Source organism: Aulostomus chinensis, chromosome 8 (assembly GCF_037954235.1).
Source record: "Aulostomus chinensis isolate RoL2024-O1b breed Wild chromosome 8, RoL_Achi_v1.0, whole genome shotgun sequence".
Lineage (NCBI taxonomy): Eukaryota > Metazoa > Chordata > Actinopteri > Syngnathiformes > Aulostomidae > Aulostomus > Aulostomus chinensis.
Window position 1 is genome coordinate 8,618,823 of NC_141327.1, and position 16,305 is coordinate 8,635,127.

Here is a 16,305-nt window from a genome sequence, read left to right on the forward strand (position 1 = left end):
CCCTCCCCTCAGACAAAACATGTCTCAGGCAATAACTGTTCTTGAAATTGTATTGCGATGTTCAGGCCAAAATTATCTGATTAGTAGTTCCACTTTTCTCTCAGGTAATGCGAGCTGTTGTTGTCTTTATGAAGATGAAGAAGAAAATATGTTTGATTTTGTTTAGCCCACATAATAAAGTTCAAGGTCAGTCAATTCAGAGTATTCAGTCAGCCTAGTCTCCATTTGATTGTCTTTGGACTGTAGGAGGAAACCAGAGTACCCAGAGAGAACCCATGCAGGCACAGGGAAAACATACAAACCTGACACAACTCAAACCAGAAACCTTCTTGCTGTGAGGCAACAGTGCTAACCACTGCACCACTGTGCCAGTGTGTGTGATTATTTTGTTTTTTCATTTGGACTGTGCGATGCAACTGCAACAGTGCGCAGAAGCACACAGTTAACAGTTGACAATTCCCATTAAATAGGAGAATACAACATTAAGTTAAATAAATTCACATCCTTTTGATCAAAATAAAATGAATATACTGTATTTTCCGCATAATAAGGTGAACCTAAAAGCCTTTAACTTTCTCAAAAGCGACAGTGCGCCTTATAATCTGATGTGCCTTTTATATGGATCAATATTGGTTAATTATGGCTACTGTAGTCAGGGGGCGTCGCTGAAGTAACAGCGGTAAAAACGGAAAGGGGAATTCCAGTCCCACTCCACTTGTGTGTGAATGAAGACCCCAAAATGGCACCTTTCAAGAGACACGCTTACAATGCAGAGTTCAAACTCAAGGCTATCAGTCACGCAGCTACGTACGGTACCGTATTGTGAATGCACTAACTTGTTTTGGGAGTGAACGGAGTTGTCACAATGTTGGTTGGTATTCTATTAATAAAATTTGACTGACTGACTTATCTGACTGTTTTGTTGACATTCCCTTTAGTACAGCTCCATCTAGTGGATGCTTAACACAACCCCAGCCACTACAGTAGTTTCTATTCTGTGCGCCTTATAATGCAGTGCGCCCTATATATGAAAACAGTTTTAAAATAGGCCATTCATTGAAGGTACGCCTTATAATCCGATGCGCCTTATAGTGCGAAAAATACGGTAGCTTAATATGACTCTAGAAACACCAATTAACCTGTTATCATGTCTGCAACATTAACAGCATACAGGTTGATATGGGCAGCACGGTGGTGCAGTGATTAGCACTGTCGCCTCACAGCACGAAGGTTCCACGTTCAAGTCCCGGCTCGGGCATGGGATCTTTCTGTGTGGAGTCTCCCTGTTCCTGTGTGGGTTCTCTCCAGGTACCCCGGCTTCCTCTTACAGTCTAAAGACATGCAAGTGGGGGACTAGGCTAATTGAATACTCTAAATTGACAGTAGGTTTGACTGTGAGTGTGAATGGTTGTCTGTCTATATGTGTTGGGCCTGCGATGGACTGGCGATCTGTTCAGGGTGAACCCTGCCTCTCGCCCATAGCCACTGGGATAGGCTCCAGTCCCCCACCCTCCCCCGTGACCCTTAACAGGAATAAGCGGAGAAAATGGATGGATGGATGGAAGGTTGTTACGTGAGGTTTTTTGGTTTTTTTTAATCAGGTTTTTTGGGGGGGGTACGGGCCTGAGAGTTCTGAAAACCTGTGGGGCCATGCTGGGCTTGGCCATGCCGGGCCAGGCCACGCCAGACTGGGGGCCCCCCATGCTTCTTTCCAAAATAATTGATACTAGTTTTAAATTTAGTTTAAGTGCTCATGTTTATTAAGTGAACCAGCAGCAGTCCTGCTGACTTATGTATGAATGTACATGCACAGGACATTACACAGCCATCTTCCTTACCAGTATGCTTTTGTAGATGTTTCCATTGCTGACACACTCCACACTGACTCTAATGATACACGAGTCAGCAACCTGTTTATTGTAGACAGGCTGGGCAGCCTGGGGGGGTGGGGGGTTGCTGCAGGATTGCAACTTGGAGTTCAATACCAGGGAAGAGAAGCTGAGGTCTGGATGAGAGGAGCTGCAGGAAGGGCTGGAAAGCCTCAGAGGGGAGGACATGGATGTGTTGTCCTCTGTTACATTGTGGAGAGAGCCGGAGAGAGACTGAGGAAGTGGAAGAGAGAAAAAAGGTAGACGAATACCTAAAAACTGTGATACCATGAAGTCAGAACAGAAAAATTATGTTTATAATGAGCCGTGCATGAATGTGCATGAATGTGTGTATGTTCCAGTGGAGTGACAAATGGCAGATATTTACAGCTGCAGTTTAAAAGAATGTAATTTATCAGCTCTCAGCATACAAGATGAGCAGCGCCACACACATTAAACTTGAATCCGAGAGGGGAGGGTTGTGGGGCCAAGGGCTCCTCCATGTCAGAGCTGCTTGAGCCAGAAGATGACACACTGATCTGGTCAGCTTGGGTTTTGCTGAGATTTCTATCACTGACAGGTCGCAATCTGTATACACAAAAACAAACTTCCATTTGTAAAAGTCAGGGAAGAGAAGTGATTTTCTGATTAGATCAAGGTTTCCATTTTGATTCCAAAGTGTGAAGGTTGGGGTTTGATATGTAAGCACACAGTATCAAAGACATAAACCTAGATTTAAATTCAATTTGCTGTAAATGCCTCCAAAGTCTTAAACATATATATTTGGCTGCAGACCTACTGTACTATATATTCAAAAGCTGATTAAAATGTCTCAAATTGGGAATGGGGACCAAAATTATAAGGATCCGTGTTAGCATAGATTATTTTCAGGTACTTGAAAGAAGAAATTGTCTAATTATCACGACTTATAACTTACCATTTGTTAGACCACAAGCACTATCTGTGGGATGCTTGCCCTCATACATCATTTTAATTTTATTAGTGGTGATGTTCCACTGTCACCACCTAATCCATGATCTACAAGTAGATTATGCTGGTTAATTTAAGGCTGATGGAAAAATTAGACAGTACAGGAACATCACCACTAATCACCCCAAAAGACATTTTAATACAAGCACTGTGCAGCCAAGAAGGTAGGCGGTGCAGGAAGATAATCAGCCCCACAGACATTTCTAAGAGACGCATTTTGCAAAAAAGATGCCAATTATAGCATTCTTTGCTGAGGTGACCACTCACTCTCACTTCTCATTAAAAAAATTAAAAGATGCTGGTGCTCACAAAAGCAATGAGTCAACAGGCCTAAACAGTCATCTAGGTTAAATGGGTGACAGGCTAGAGGTGGTTCTCCAGACTTAGGTAAGCTACCTGGTGAGCAGACGACTGCTCCATGAGCTAGGAGACGTGAGACAGGGGTCAACTGGAGCCTCCAGGTCACAAGACAAATAGTAGCTTCAGTAAAGAAAATAGACAAAGTCATATCATGTCAAGGTAATAGTCTACCAAACGAGATGGTTGTCTCCATGCTGTGTTGCGGGATTGTCAATGTGTTTCTCACCTCTCCCTATCTGTGAGAAGTGTGTGTGCCTGCAGCCAGTTGGCAATATGAGGGTTAACAGGAAGCCTATAGTGGGAGCATATAGCCTGAAGCTGACAGATCTGAGAAAGAATCTCAAACTCCTGAAACAAAAATGAATAAAACCAGGCAGATTGATTCCCGGAGCAGAAATGGAAAAAAACCTAAAGTCAACACTTGATATTAAAAAAGAGAAACCTACCCGTCTGCGCTTCTCACAATTGATGAATTCACCCTTGCAAAAGGGAAAAGATGAGAGAGATCAAAAGATCAATTACCGACTTGATCAACAGGCAGGTCTGTGTGATTTATACTCACATCCACAGTGTCACTGAGAACTGTATCCAGGACCGTCAGATAGGTGCCCAGATATGGAACGATACCACTTTTGTAGTTCTGGAGACAAAATTCAAGGTTTATATTTCAGCTGACATGATACACTATATTACTGTTGACCATGATATATAAACAATTGATTACAGATGTCATTGTAATAATACATATATGATGATAAGTAACCCAGCGCCAAGGACTTTGTGCTCTACATTCCAATTTAGATGACAACACGTGCACATCCCCCCCAAAAAAGACAGAGACAAAACACATAACACATATTCTAAGACAAAGTTAACTGACAGCATTATCTTTTTTGTATCAAATTTATATATATAGACTTCCGGTGACGCCATGTACTGAGACACACGCACGGAGTGTAGGCTCCCTTGGAAATTGGTGGGGTTCGGCTGTTTGTAAAACTAATATGACAGTTTAACGGAAAAAGAGTGAACTCGAAATACTACAGACTAATATGAGCACGGTCAGAGATACACGGAACGCAGGAAAGCAGCAAAAACAGCAAGAAGAAGCGAAAGGAAAAAATCGGCCGCCATCTTCCCTAAGCCAGGCGAGTGAAAAGGTGGAAGAAAGGAGCATGGAGAACATACTTCGAGAGCTAAAAGAGTTGAGGAAGGAAAATAAGCAAGCGTTTGCAGACACTAAAGCAGCATTAACTAGACTGGAAGTGTCAGTCACGGATTTGAACCAGAGGATGGAGAAGTTAGAGCGGAGAACCGAGGAGGCGGAGACGAGGGTAGGCCTGACAGAGGACACAGGCCAGCGCCATGAGAGGATGCTACGGCACCTGTTGAAACGTGAGGCGGCTCTGACCAACATGTGTGATGATTTACAGAACCGGATGCGCCGCAACAATTTGAGAATTTACCAAGTCCCCGAAGAAAGTGAGAAAGATGACATGATTGGTTTTGTGAAGAACTTACTTGAGACTGTGCTACAACTTCCGCCTGAGCTAAACGTAAAAATTGAGAGGGCACACAGATCACTGGGACTAAAACCCGCCAGATTAGCGCCTCCACGCTCCATCATCGTGAGGTTTCTCGATTACACGGTAAAGGAAGCAGTGCTGCGACAAGCGTGGGCCCAAAAACAAGTGAAGTTCCAAGAAGGAGTGATTTACTTCGACCAGGATTATTCACCAGAAGTGCAGAGGAAGAGAGCGCGAGTCCGGGGAGTGATAAAGCAGCTGAAGGAGAAGGAAATCCAGGCAAAGTGTCGCTACCCAGCGCAGCTGAGAATCAACTTGGAGTTGGGAGTGAAAACATTTCCTGGTGGAGGCTGCGCCAACGTTGAAGAAGCTGGGCATCGAGATGCAGGTTAGCGAGAGGGAGAGGCTGGAATGGGAACTCTCAAGGGAGACGTGGCAAAGACAGGATGGTGGGAAGAGAGAAAGAAAGGACACATCACTGTCTGCCGCGGACCTGCGGGCTGTTTTGCTGGACTAAAATGATAAGTACTGTGCTCAGGTAACGTTAATATATTCAGATGCGGTTGTTACCAACAATTTTAAGGTTCTATGTGTATCACTGCTTATAGCTGAAACAACTGAACCTGCTAAAGTTAAGTGAAACTTATAGTAATGTTATTGAGAAGAAAGGGGAGTTAACTCTGTCATTATTTTTATTATTACTGTTTTTTTTTTACAATGAGACCCGAGATGGGATCACCGCCTCACCAAGGATTTTGTTTTATTCTTTGGTCTGTGGTTTGGATAGCACTTAGTACACCTAACCCAGAGGGAATCTTAAGTCACAACCTATATTACCCACAGCCTATATTACAACAGGGGCTGGACAGATTTCTGTGCTCAGCTGGACTTTTGGAAGTCACATATGCTTATCTTATTTTTTCTGTTCTGTGTTTTAAGAGTTCTTATATCCTTGACATGTTGGTTAAGTCCACACAAGTGATTTTTGTTATTAGTATGGCAAGGCCAAGTACTTTATGCAAAGGTGAATTTGGGGAGAGTAAAATGAAAATAAGGAATGCCGATTTATGTCAGAGTTAGGGGTTGTCAGTTATAATGTTAAAGGAATAAATAATCCTATAAAAAGAAAGAAAATCTTAACTCAGTTGAAGAAATGTAATTGCTCAATAGGATTATTACAGGAAACTCATTTAAATGAGGTAGAACATAAGAAACTGAGAAGAGACTGGGTCGCACAGGTATTCTATGCTTTTTGTTTGAATTAAAAAAAAGAGGGGAGTGGCAATTTTAATTAGTCATTCCGTTAGTTTTGCAATTCAGAGAGAAGTGAAGGATAAAGAGGGAAGATACATACTTATTATGGGAACAATAGGTGGAGTAGAGCTAACCATCATGAATATCTATGCCCCTAATGAAGATGACCCTACCTTCTTTAAAGAGGTGGCATCTGTAGTGGCAAGGGAAGCAAGAGGCACTATAATTTTAGGGGGTGACTTTAATTGTGTTTTAAATGTGAAATTGGATAAATTACCCTCCGATTGTGGGCCCCTTAGCAGGAAATCCAAGGCAGCAAAACACATGTTGGAAGAACTAGGGCTTGTGGACGTTTGGAGGGTTAAGAACCCAACCACGAAAGATTTCACCTTTCTGTCCATGGTACATGGGTCATATTCAAGAATTGATTTGATTTGCATTTCAAAACAGAGCCTGTATAAAGTTAGAGAGTGTGTTATAGAACCCAGTACCTTATCTGATCATGGTCCTGTTTATCTGAAATTAAATTTAGGCTTTGGTCGGCACTTTAAGTACTGGAGACTAAATATTTCATTGTTGACGGACCCAAATATAAAAGAACAAATAAAACAAACAATTGATGATTATTTCAAAATTAATGACAATGGATCAGTATCCCCCTCGATTCTTTGGGATGGGGCAAAGGTGGTGCTGAGAGGGAAGTGTATTGAAATTGCAATTAGACTAAATAGACAGAGAATGGAAAGGGAAAAACAGTTGGAAAGTGATATTAAAAAACTAGCACACGAACACAAAATGACTAGAGACAAAAATATTTTTAAACAATTACAAGAAAGTAAAGCTTCCCTGGACGAACTTCTCACTCGAAAAGCAGAGGGAGCGCTTCGATACACAAGCCAAAGGTATTATGAAATGGGAAATCGGGCGAGCTGGCTACTTGCCTTTCAACTGAGAAAACAACAATCAAGCCGTATTGTCCCTAAGATAAAACACCCCTCCTCTTTGACCGAGGTCTCCCACCCGGAAGAGATAGCTGAGGCATTCCAAATTTTTTATAAAAAACTTTATGATACATCAGAAGAACTACAAGATAGAAAGAAATTGGAAGACATGTTCAAAAATCTTAATTTAATGAAACTCTCTGTGTCTGAGGCGGACGAATTAATAGCTCCTATTCGAGAAAATGAGATACAAGATGTTATTAAGGCATTAAAAAACAACAAATCCCCCGGCACAGATGGTCTACCAGGTGAATTTTATAAGACCTTTAAGGAGGAGCTTGTGCCAAAACTTTGTCAGATCTTTAATTACGCCTTACAGGAAAATGACCCACCTAAGAGTTGGTCTGAGGCCATAATAACGGTTGTGCACAAGGAGGGGAACGATCCATTAGACTGTGGTGCCTATAGGCCGATCAGTTTGTTGGGGAATGACGTAAAGATTATTAGTGCCATATTAGCAAACAGAATGCAGAAATACTTAGGTAAACTGATTAACCCAGACCAGACAGGTTTCATACCGGGTTGGCAGGGAGCAAATAATATTAGAAGAGCTTTAAATGTACAATCAGTAGCAAGGTATTCTGTCCGCCCGTCAATGCTTCTCGGCCTCGATGCCGAGAAGGCATTTGACAGGGTGGACTGGACATATTTGAATTTTACTATGAAACAAATGGGATTCAATTTGACATTTATAAAATGGATTAATGCATTGAATAAAGACCCAATATCAAGGGTCAGGGTTAATGGGTACTGCTCCCAATTTTTTGATCTTAAAAAAGGTGTTAGGCAGGGGAACCAGATCTCGCCTATCTTGTTTGCATTGTGTATCGAACCGCTTGCTGAATTAATAAGGAGAAATGATCAGATTGAGGGAATAGAGGATGAAGGAGGTGAGATGCATAAAATTTCGCTGTTCGCGGATGACATTCTTTTGTTTATAAGAAATCCACAGTCATCTATACCGGCTCTTCTGCAATGCCTGAGGGACTATGGGGAGGTTTCAGGGTACAAGGTGAATGAGGGGAAATCAGAAGCAATGATGGTAACAGGATGTTGGCCGGCATGCCTGGACAGACGGGTGAAATTCAAGTTGTCAAAAGGGGGCTTTAGATACCTGGGAATCATTCTCACTCATGCCACAAATCAGTTATATAAGGCAAATTATGATAAACTAATGTCTCAGATCAAAAATGACATGGAAAGATGGGAGGTGCTTCCTTTGTCCTTAGTTGGGAGGATAGAAACTATCAGGATGAATGTTCTGCCAAGAATGTTATTTCTGTTCAATGCTCTACCTATCACCGCTCCTGTATCTACCTTTACATTACTGGATAAGCTGATTTCCAAATTTATATGGCAGAACAAAAGGCCTAGAGTGAGATTGAAAACACTCTGTGCACCCAGGGTAAAAGGTGGATTGGCCTTGCCACATTTCCGAAGCTACTACTGGGCAGCACAACTTGGAAAACTGGTTTCATGGATGAAATTAGATATGGACACAAGATGGGTGCATATAGAACAAGGTTCAGTAAAAAATGTGTCGCTTTCAACTCTTCCCTTTCTAAATTCAAAAGCAAGGCGTAAACTTAGGATACAAAATGAATATGTTAATCATACACTAAAGGTTTGGGAAAGGACAAGACGATTGTTGAATTTACCTCTATCTCTATCGAGAGCAGCAAAAATAACTACGGCATGTGACTTTCTGCCGGCAAAAATGGACTGTGGTTTCATTAGATGGGCAGGGAAGGGCCTAATCACAATAAATCAGTTATTCGAAGGAAGGACTCTAAAGGCTTTCTCACAGCTTCAGGCAAAATACGGTATTGACTCTAAGGATTTATTTAGATATTTTCAAATTCGGCATTATCTGATGACACACAAAGAGTGGGACAATATTAAAGAAGCTCCATCTAATTTTGAACAATATTGGATTGAGACAGTTGAGAATAAAATGAACATTAAAAATACAATATCTTGCATATACGGCAGAATACGTATGGACATTTCAATGGATACACTGGATGTGAAAGCTAAGTGGCAACTGGAATCTAATGCCGTGATTGCTGACGGAGAATGGGAGAGTTCTTGGGTGCCCTGGCAGAAATTTTTAAGCAGCCCAGCCTGGAGGGAATTCAGCTGGAAGTTAAGAGTAAGATATGTTAAAACTCCTTTGATAATAGCTAGTTACGACAGCAACTGTTCCCCCTTGTGCTGGAGAGGTTGTGGCATAACGGGACTTTTCCCACATCTTCTGGGACTGTCCTAAATTGGTAAAATTCTGGGAAGAGGTGAAACGACAAATAAGTGAGATTTTAAAAATAAATAGACCAATTGAACCACAGCAACTGACTTTGGGTACAGCATCAAAAATTGATTTAGGGAAAAAACAGGTGTTTTTGCTAAGGGTTCTTCTGTTAATTGCACATAAAATGATCACAGTAAATTGGCTCAAACCCCACCCACCCACCCTGGACCAGTGGTACCAAAGGCTTAAGGATGTAAACTGCATGGAACACATAACAGCAACCCTACGACTTCAGACCGACTTATATCCTGAAAAATGGGCACCCGTTATAATGTATTTGGAGAGATGAGAATATTGTCTCTATTTAACTGGGCTGGATGGTATTTTTATTCCTTGTTTTATTTTATGTTATTTTATTTTATTTTTCTCCCTCTTACTATTGTGGACATAATTAGACCTGCAAAGAATATTGTGTATTGAGTACCTGTAAATATCTAATACTGTGACAGCCCTAGTTCATATTTCAAAAACTCTGCTGAGTCAAAGAAAATACACTGGAATAAGTTTATAGTGTCTAACTAACTGTTTATCAACCTTGCGGCAGTCATGATCTTTTTGGAGTAAAAAAAAGCTGACGAAAGTCTGATAGACAAAATTGGCTCCCAAACAAAAGCCCTTTAAGATGAAGTAAACAGAAATCACTTAGAGAAACACTGTATACATCATGTTTTACACCCTTTCCTTTTTGTCCTATCATGACTGACAGAAGAGAGAACTGAAGCTTGTGAAAACTTCAGCAGAAGCAGAATTCATGACCCAAGAACAGAAACATGACATGTCGTATTTTCACCATCTAAAATCTACTCTCTTGCATCTCAAATCTGTGTGAGAGTGTGTTATTATAAGCAATATCAGCATTGTTTTGTACCAGCAGTAGTGCTGTATCTACACTTAAATGATCATATTATGTGGGAGTTAGTTGCTGTGGTCTTTGGTATTTATTATTTTGAGCTATTTTATTAACCTTGTTACTGTTTGTTGGGTGTCTAAATCTCCCTGTCCCCCTTCCCTCTGTCTTTCTTGCTGTCCTTGTCCACCTGATTGTATCCGTCTCTTTCGTGGATCCCAGCGGTCTGTGACGGTCTTTCCTTTTACGTTTCTTTTTCTCATGGTCTCTGTCCCTCTCTTTCAAAACAGATAGCTGCTCCAACAGCTTGATAGTTTATCCCTGTTAAAAAGGACTTTTTTTTGTTACCGCTGATGGAGATGTGCCTTTTTATGGGGAAGCGTTGGGTTTAAATCAATTTAAGAGTGTGGTTCTAGACGTACTTTTCTTGTGAAGTGCCACTAGATAACTTTTCAGTGATCTGGCATAATTCAAGGGCAGCACAGCGGTGCAGTGGTTAGCACTGTCGCCTCACAGCAAGAAGGTTCCACGTTCGAGCCTTGGCTTGGGCACGGGATCTTTCTGTGTGGAGTTTGCATGTTCTCCCTGTGCCTGCTTGGGTTCTCTCTGAGTACTCCGGCTTCCTCTCACAGTCTAAAGACATGCAAGTGGGGGACTAGGCTAATTGGATACTTTAAATTGACTGTAGGTGTGGCTGTGAGTGTGAATGATTGTCTGTCTATATGTGTTGGCCCTGTGATAGACTGGCAACCCATCCAGGGGTGTACCCCGCCTCTCGCCCGAAGGCTGATAGGATAGGCTCCAGCCCCCCCCCCGACCCGAAACAGGATAGGCAGTAGACAATGGATGGATGGATGGCACAATCCAAATAAAACTGATTTGAAATGAAAACAAAACAAAATGAGGAACCAAAGCTTTATTTTCAAACACATAATAGCTTTGTGTGGCAGTGAGTCTTACCGTCTGTTCAGAGCAGAGGTAGGGGGACTTAGACCTTGGGGTGAGGCTGCCATCTGGCTGACTTCCATCCTGCAGCAGAATAAACATGTCAGCTTTGACTAAACAACACCTGTGTGTCAGGGCATTTGTTTGAGTGCTAGGTGTGAGAGATTAAAAAAAAAATGCAGATATGTGATATAATTGTTCTTCTCATGATTAAGCACCTGCCAACAGTGTGCTTCCGCAGAAAGGAGCATGCCTCTGTGGTGCAGGCAAAATGACAACTCGTATGTGTTAAAAGGCAATCACTTGAAATAGCTACAGCTTACAGTCTTGTGAAGGCTCTCGTGCGAAATGTGAGTAGTGCAAAATCCCACAGGAATAACATATTTTAAGGCTGCCGCAAGCACAGTAATTATCTAAAAAACCCAATTCTGAAAAAGTTGGAATGTTGTGTAAAATGTAAATAAAAACAGAATTCAATGATGTACAATCTCATGAACCAACATTTTGATTTTAATAGAACAGACAATGTCAAATGTTGAAAATCAGTATTTGATTGTTTTTATTAATTGACAATATGACAGCAGTAACATGTCTCAAAAATGTCTGGATGGGCACCAAAAAACACTGGTAGGAAGTGATACTAAAAAACAGCTGGAGGAACATTTTGCAACAAACAAGGTTATTTGTACAACTCTTTTACCCACAAGATGATTTATTTTTTTAAGTGAACTGCATGAACTGATAATAAAGAGAACAGTGTCAATACATCCATCCATCCATCGTCGTCTTCCGCTTATTCCTTACTAGTAAGGGTCGTGGGGGGGCTGGAGCCTATCCCAGCATCTACGGGCGAGAGGCGGGTTACACCCTGGACAGGTCGCCAGTCCATCGCAGGGCCAACACACAGAGACGAACAACCATTCACACTCACATTCATACCTACGGTCAATTTAGAGAATCAATCAGCCTCGTCCCCTCTTGATGTCTTTGGACAGTGGGAGGAAGCCGGAGTACCAGAGAGAACCCACACAGGCACAGGGAGAACATGCAAACTCCACACAGAAAGATCCCGCGCCCGAGCCGGGACTCGAACCCGGAACCTCCTTGCTGTGAGGCCACAGTGCCAACCACTGCACCACCGTGCAACCCAGTGTCAATACACTGATAATGAAATTAGTTGGATTTCTAAATTAATTTGTGACCCAGAATTGATGGATTCTTTCTTTCCTGGATGACAAGATAGTGTGTAATCTGAGAGTTAAGGAGTGAGTAATATTGCCAATATATCCTAACATAGTAGGTATAATTTTATATCATCTATCAATATGGCGTGATATGGTGTGGGCGGCATGGCTCAGAGGTAGAGTGGCTGTGATATGATCTGCCATATTACCAGGATTGTTAATTATAACAAAATTATTCTCATTTTCTTTGAAAAAAAAACATTAAAATGACACTGATGTAATTCTTGGGGGCACTGCATCAAACAAGAACATTGTCTTGAAAATTGGACCTTCCTGTGAATTGAAGATGGCAGACAGCCTCATAGCACATACGCTGTACCATCATATGACTCAATCCAATGAAAGCCACCTTGCAAACTTCATCTATCCTCCACAGCTCACAACTTGTTTCATAATAGTAATGAAGTATCATCAAAGTGTAAAAGTAAATCATAAGAATAGGCCAAAACACACCTATTCAACAAACAGTAGTAAAAACAACAAGGGCCCTGTAACATTCCCCTGTGCAACACTATAATTAACCTTAGAACACTCACATTTAAATTAGTCAACAAAATTAGTAAAACACCATCACTAACGTCAGGTATATTTTACCCTATATAAAATTCCTGATAAAATATAGTTTTTATCAAAATATATTAAAGTACAACACTGTATGCTTCTTTAATTTCCCAATACGCAAAGTCACATAAAATGAAAAAAAGGTACCATGGGGGACAGCAGCAACACAATGAAAATCACATGACAAGAATTGTGTGGGTGAAAATCACTTGACATTAGTGTTCCAGGGTTACAAGGGGTTTGGACTGGATAACTTCTTAACAATGGCCTTTCAAGTTTTGTATAGGAACTGGGCTGCTGATAAAAGCAATATCACTAAACAGACAACTATATCAGGTGTTTTTTTCACAAAAAGCAACTCTCAGAATAAAGGCGGCATCAAGCCAAATAATTCAAGTAAAAGAAAAGCTGGGTCATGAAATCAAGTGTTTGAGGTTTTGTGTGCACAGTTACAAAATGCATGCAAGGATTAGGAGAGGGATATGTTGACACATTCCATGTAACCCTTTGTACAACTTAACTAAATCACACCATCTACCATATGGTAAAAGATGAAAATGCATTGGTAATCAATTACAATGCATTCTGTTTTTTTGTTCAGAAATCGCTAAAACTTTACTTCAACTTTTTCTCAGTTCCTCAGTCAAAGGGAGAATCCATTTTCCCATGTAAGCATCACAAAATACAATTTGTTACCTCTACCAGGATCTCTCTGCTGGTCAGACCACAGTTCTCATCAGGGAAAGTTTCACACAGATGATCAAAGGCGGCCATGCTTTCCCTGAAACAAAACATAAACCGTTTGATGGTGTATTCTTTTGTTTGTAGGGTTACTACTCACCTTGAGCAAATTGCTTGCATGATGGAATCTCAAAAAAGGGCAATTAGAACTTATTCAAAATATTTTAGTTTAGGTATTATTTTCAATCCTTTAGTTACTCTCAGCAAACTTCATGTGGATATTAACAGAATACCTATGCTCACCTACTGACAGACGCCCAGGTCTTCTTGAGACGAAACACCGCATTGGATAGTAGTGCAGAAAGAATTGCCCGCAAAGATGTCTGTAATCCTGCAAAAAAGCACACAGATTCTAACAGAGTTGAGCACATTTATGATTTAACGATGACTAAAATTAGATGATTTTCCACCTAACCTGTGCAACAGCGATCCACCTCTCAATGATGTGTGCTCTGTGGGCAGGGCTTGTGTGTGAGTAGCAAGTTGTGCCTGGGACAGGTGAAGTGTATAGTAAGGCAGAGGGGGAGAAAGGAGATGAGATGGGGGAGGAAGTGGAGGAGCTGGGAGAGGATGCGCAGAGAAGTGATGTGATAACACAATTGGTAACAGCATTGAACTGGGAGATCGTGGCGCGGATTGTGGGGGCCTGGTTTCGGTTTTCCTTCTTGTCACGCTGTGACCAGACACAGCCTAGGCAGTGGAAGGGTACCACTTTGACAAACAGTTCCTGTGGGAGAACTGAGACGGACAAGCTAAGGAGAAAGAAGTTACTGAGAAGAAATGAGTGGAGAAAGAGCTAATACCTACTGCATCCACTCTGGTAAGCTGTTCTGCCACATCCCTCACAGGGAAGGTAAAGAAAGCTGAGGTTGTGTTTGTGCTTAGAAGGAAGCTCTCCTCTTTGCTCCTGCAGCAATGACCCCCTGGTGTGCTCTGAAGAAGCCTGACTGCCATCTGTCAAACACACATTACAAATGACATATAAACAGGCTGCTTAACAAACACATGCACAATCATTGTCATATTCAAGAGATAACCACAGAGGTTTAAATAGGGCAGCACAATGAATCTAACTGCTCTTGTGAAGTCAGCCTGTGCAATTACATTCACACAAAAAGGGCTGCAATTTTCTATCTAATTTTAGTGAATGTGATAACCTATCCTCCTGAGTGCGGAGTCTGTTAATGTTAAATACACCAGTACAGCTGCTGTATGAAACATTAACAGACTCAACAAAGCAGCAAAACAACTGAACAAGTAGACACTGAACTCATGGTAACAATTTTTTGAGATCTTGAACAGAAAGGCAATCAAATTTACAGTAAAGTCGCTACGTCCCTTGGCAATACAGTCTTGTATCAAAATCTCTGATGGTATCGACCGCCCTTACAGAAAGTTTTCTCTAACATTGAAATCACTGATTAACATACGATGGGGAACAACGCAGCAGAAATCCCTTTACTTTCAAGAAGAAAAACATTTCATTGACTCATTTTTTTCAAATATCAAGTTAATCTGCAAATAGTTGAGTACAAAGTTAAATTTGTGTATATTTGTGCTACTTCACATTTGTCAGTTGTGAAATAAACATTTCAAAACTATCAATACCCTCTGCGTTTTCCATTATAAGCAAGTAGAATCATGATACCATTCATTTCTCACATTACAAACTTAATATGGTCCAATATAATTGCCAATACACACTTAAACAAATTGTTAAAGCACTACTTTAAACCATCAGATGAACTCAGAGGAGCAGCATGAACCAGCAGTTCAGGTGAGGTACCATGCTGTTGCTCTCTATCAGAGAAGTCTCATGTCAAATTTCTATAGTGCTTTTTATAATCTCTACCTTGTTCCTGTAGTCTTTTCAGCAGGCTCTCAGCAGTCTGAGACAAGTGTGCCAGGCAGAGGCGATGGCGCGAATGACCACACAACAGTCTGAGACCTTGGTACTGAGGATGTTCATCGAAGTCTGCACTGTATTCCTTCAGCCACAGACTGGTCACTGCAGGTAAAGTGCTGAGGGGAACAAGAATTAGATTGAATAACTATGGTAATGTCCTGGTTTGTGCTGATTGAACATATGAGGAAAACATTTTTAAAATGTAATACTATAATAATAGGGTCTTCGCCAGAAGTGCCTTCTGGCTCAGGCCCTAATTAACTTTGGGAAAACAATATATATGTGAACCAAATAATTAAAACATATTCAGGACTAATGATAAAGCTCTGTTAACCACAGACAAACTGCACTCACCTGTGCTGGGTCACAGTGCTGTCCGGGTTGTTGGTAGAATCATCTCTGCAGAAGCAGGACACACAATCACCTGTCAGCTGAATGTACAAAATTATAGTCACATGTAGGGACAACATGGTACCATGGGACAATAAAAACATCCCTTAAACTATGAAAGATCTCAAGACTGATCTTCAATAAATGTTCATTCTGTGTTAATAAACTGTATCACTTCTAAACCCCGCTGATTGCAGAAAAACTGTGACTTGAGACTATGTGTTCACTTGAAAAATAAAGACCATAAATACATGTCAAAGTATCATTTGCTACAAGAAATGAAAGGCAAAATAATGGATTTAGAACGGTGTAATTCTCCTCTAGGCATTCAAATGGACCACATAAAAGTGGCACTTGAGTTTTA

The 16,305-nt window shown here is 41.0% G+C and overlaps 1 protein-coding gene across 1 annotated transcript in view; it reads right to left on the reverse strand.

Moving 5' to 3' along the window:
* The window catches only part of rgl3a (ral guanine nucleotide dissociation stimulator-like 3a), a 34,004-nt gene that overhangs the window by 5,057 nt on the left and 12,642 nt on the right, over window positions 1–16,305 (reverse strand). The window contains 13 exon segments of the mRNA XM_086210010.1: window positions 1,839–2,102; window positions 2,321–2,456; window positions 3,445–3,566; window positions 3,665–3,697; window positions 3,781–3,858; window positions 11,115–11,183; window positions 13,601–13,685; window positions 13,889–13,968; window positions 14,061–14,372; window positions 14,453–14,539; window positions 14,541–14,599; window positions 15,498–15,667; window positions 15,906–15,950. Of these exon segments, the coding sequence (XP_086066136.1) occupies window positions 1,839–2,102; window positions 2,321–2,456; window positions 3,445–3,566; window positions 3,665–3,697; window positions 3,781–3,858; window positions 11,115–11,183; window positions 13,601–13,685; window positions 13,889–13,968; window positions 14,061–14,372; window positions 14,453–14,539; window positions 14,541–14,599; window positions 15,498–15,667; window positions 15,906–15,950 (1,540 nt within the window).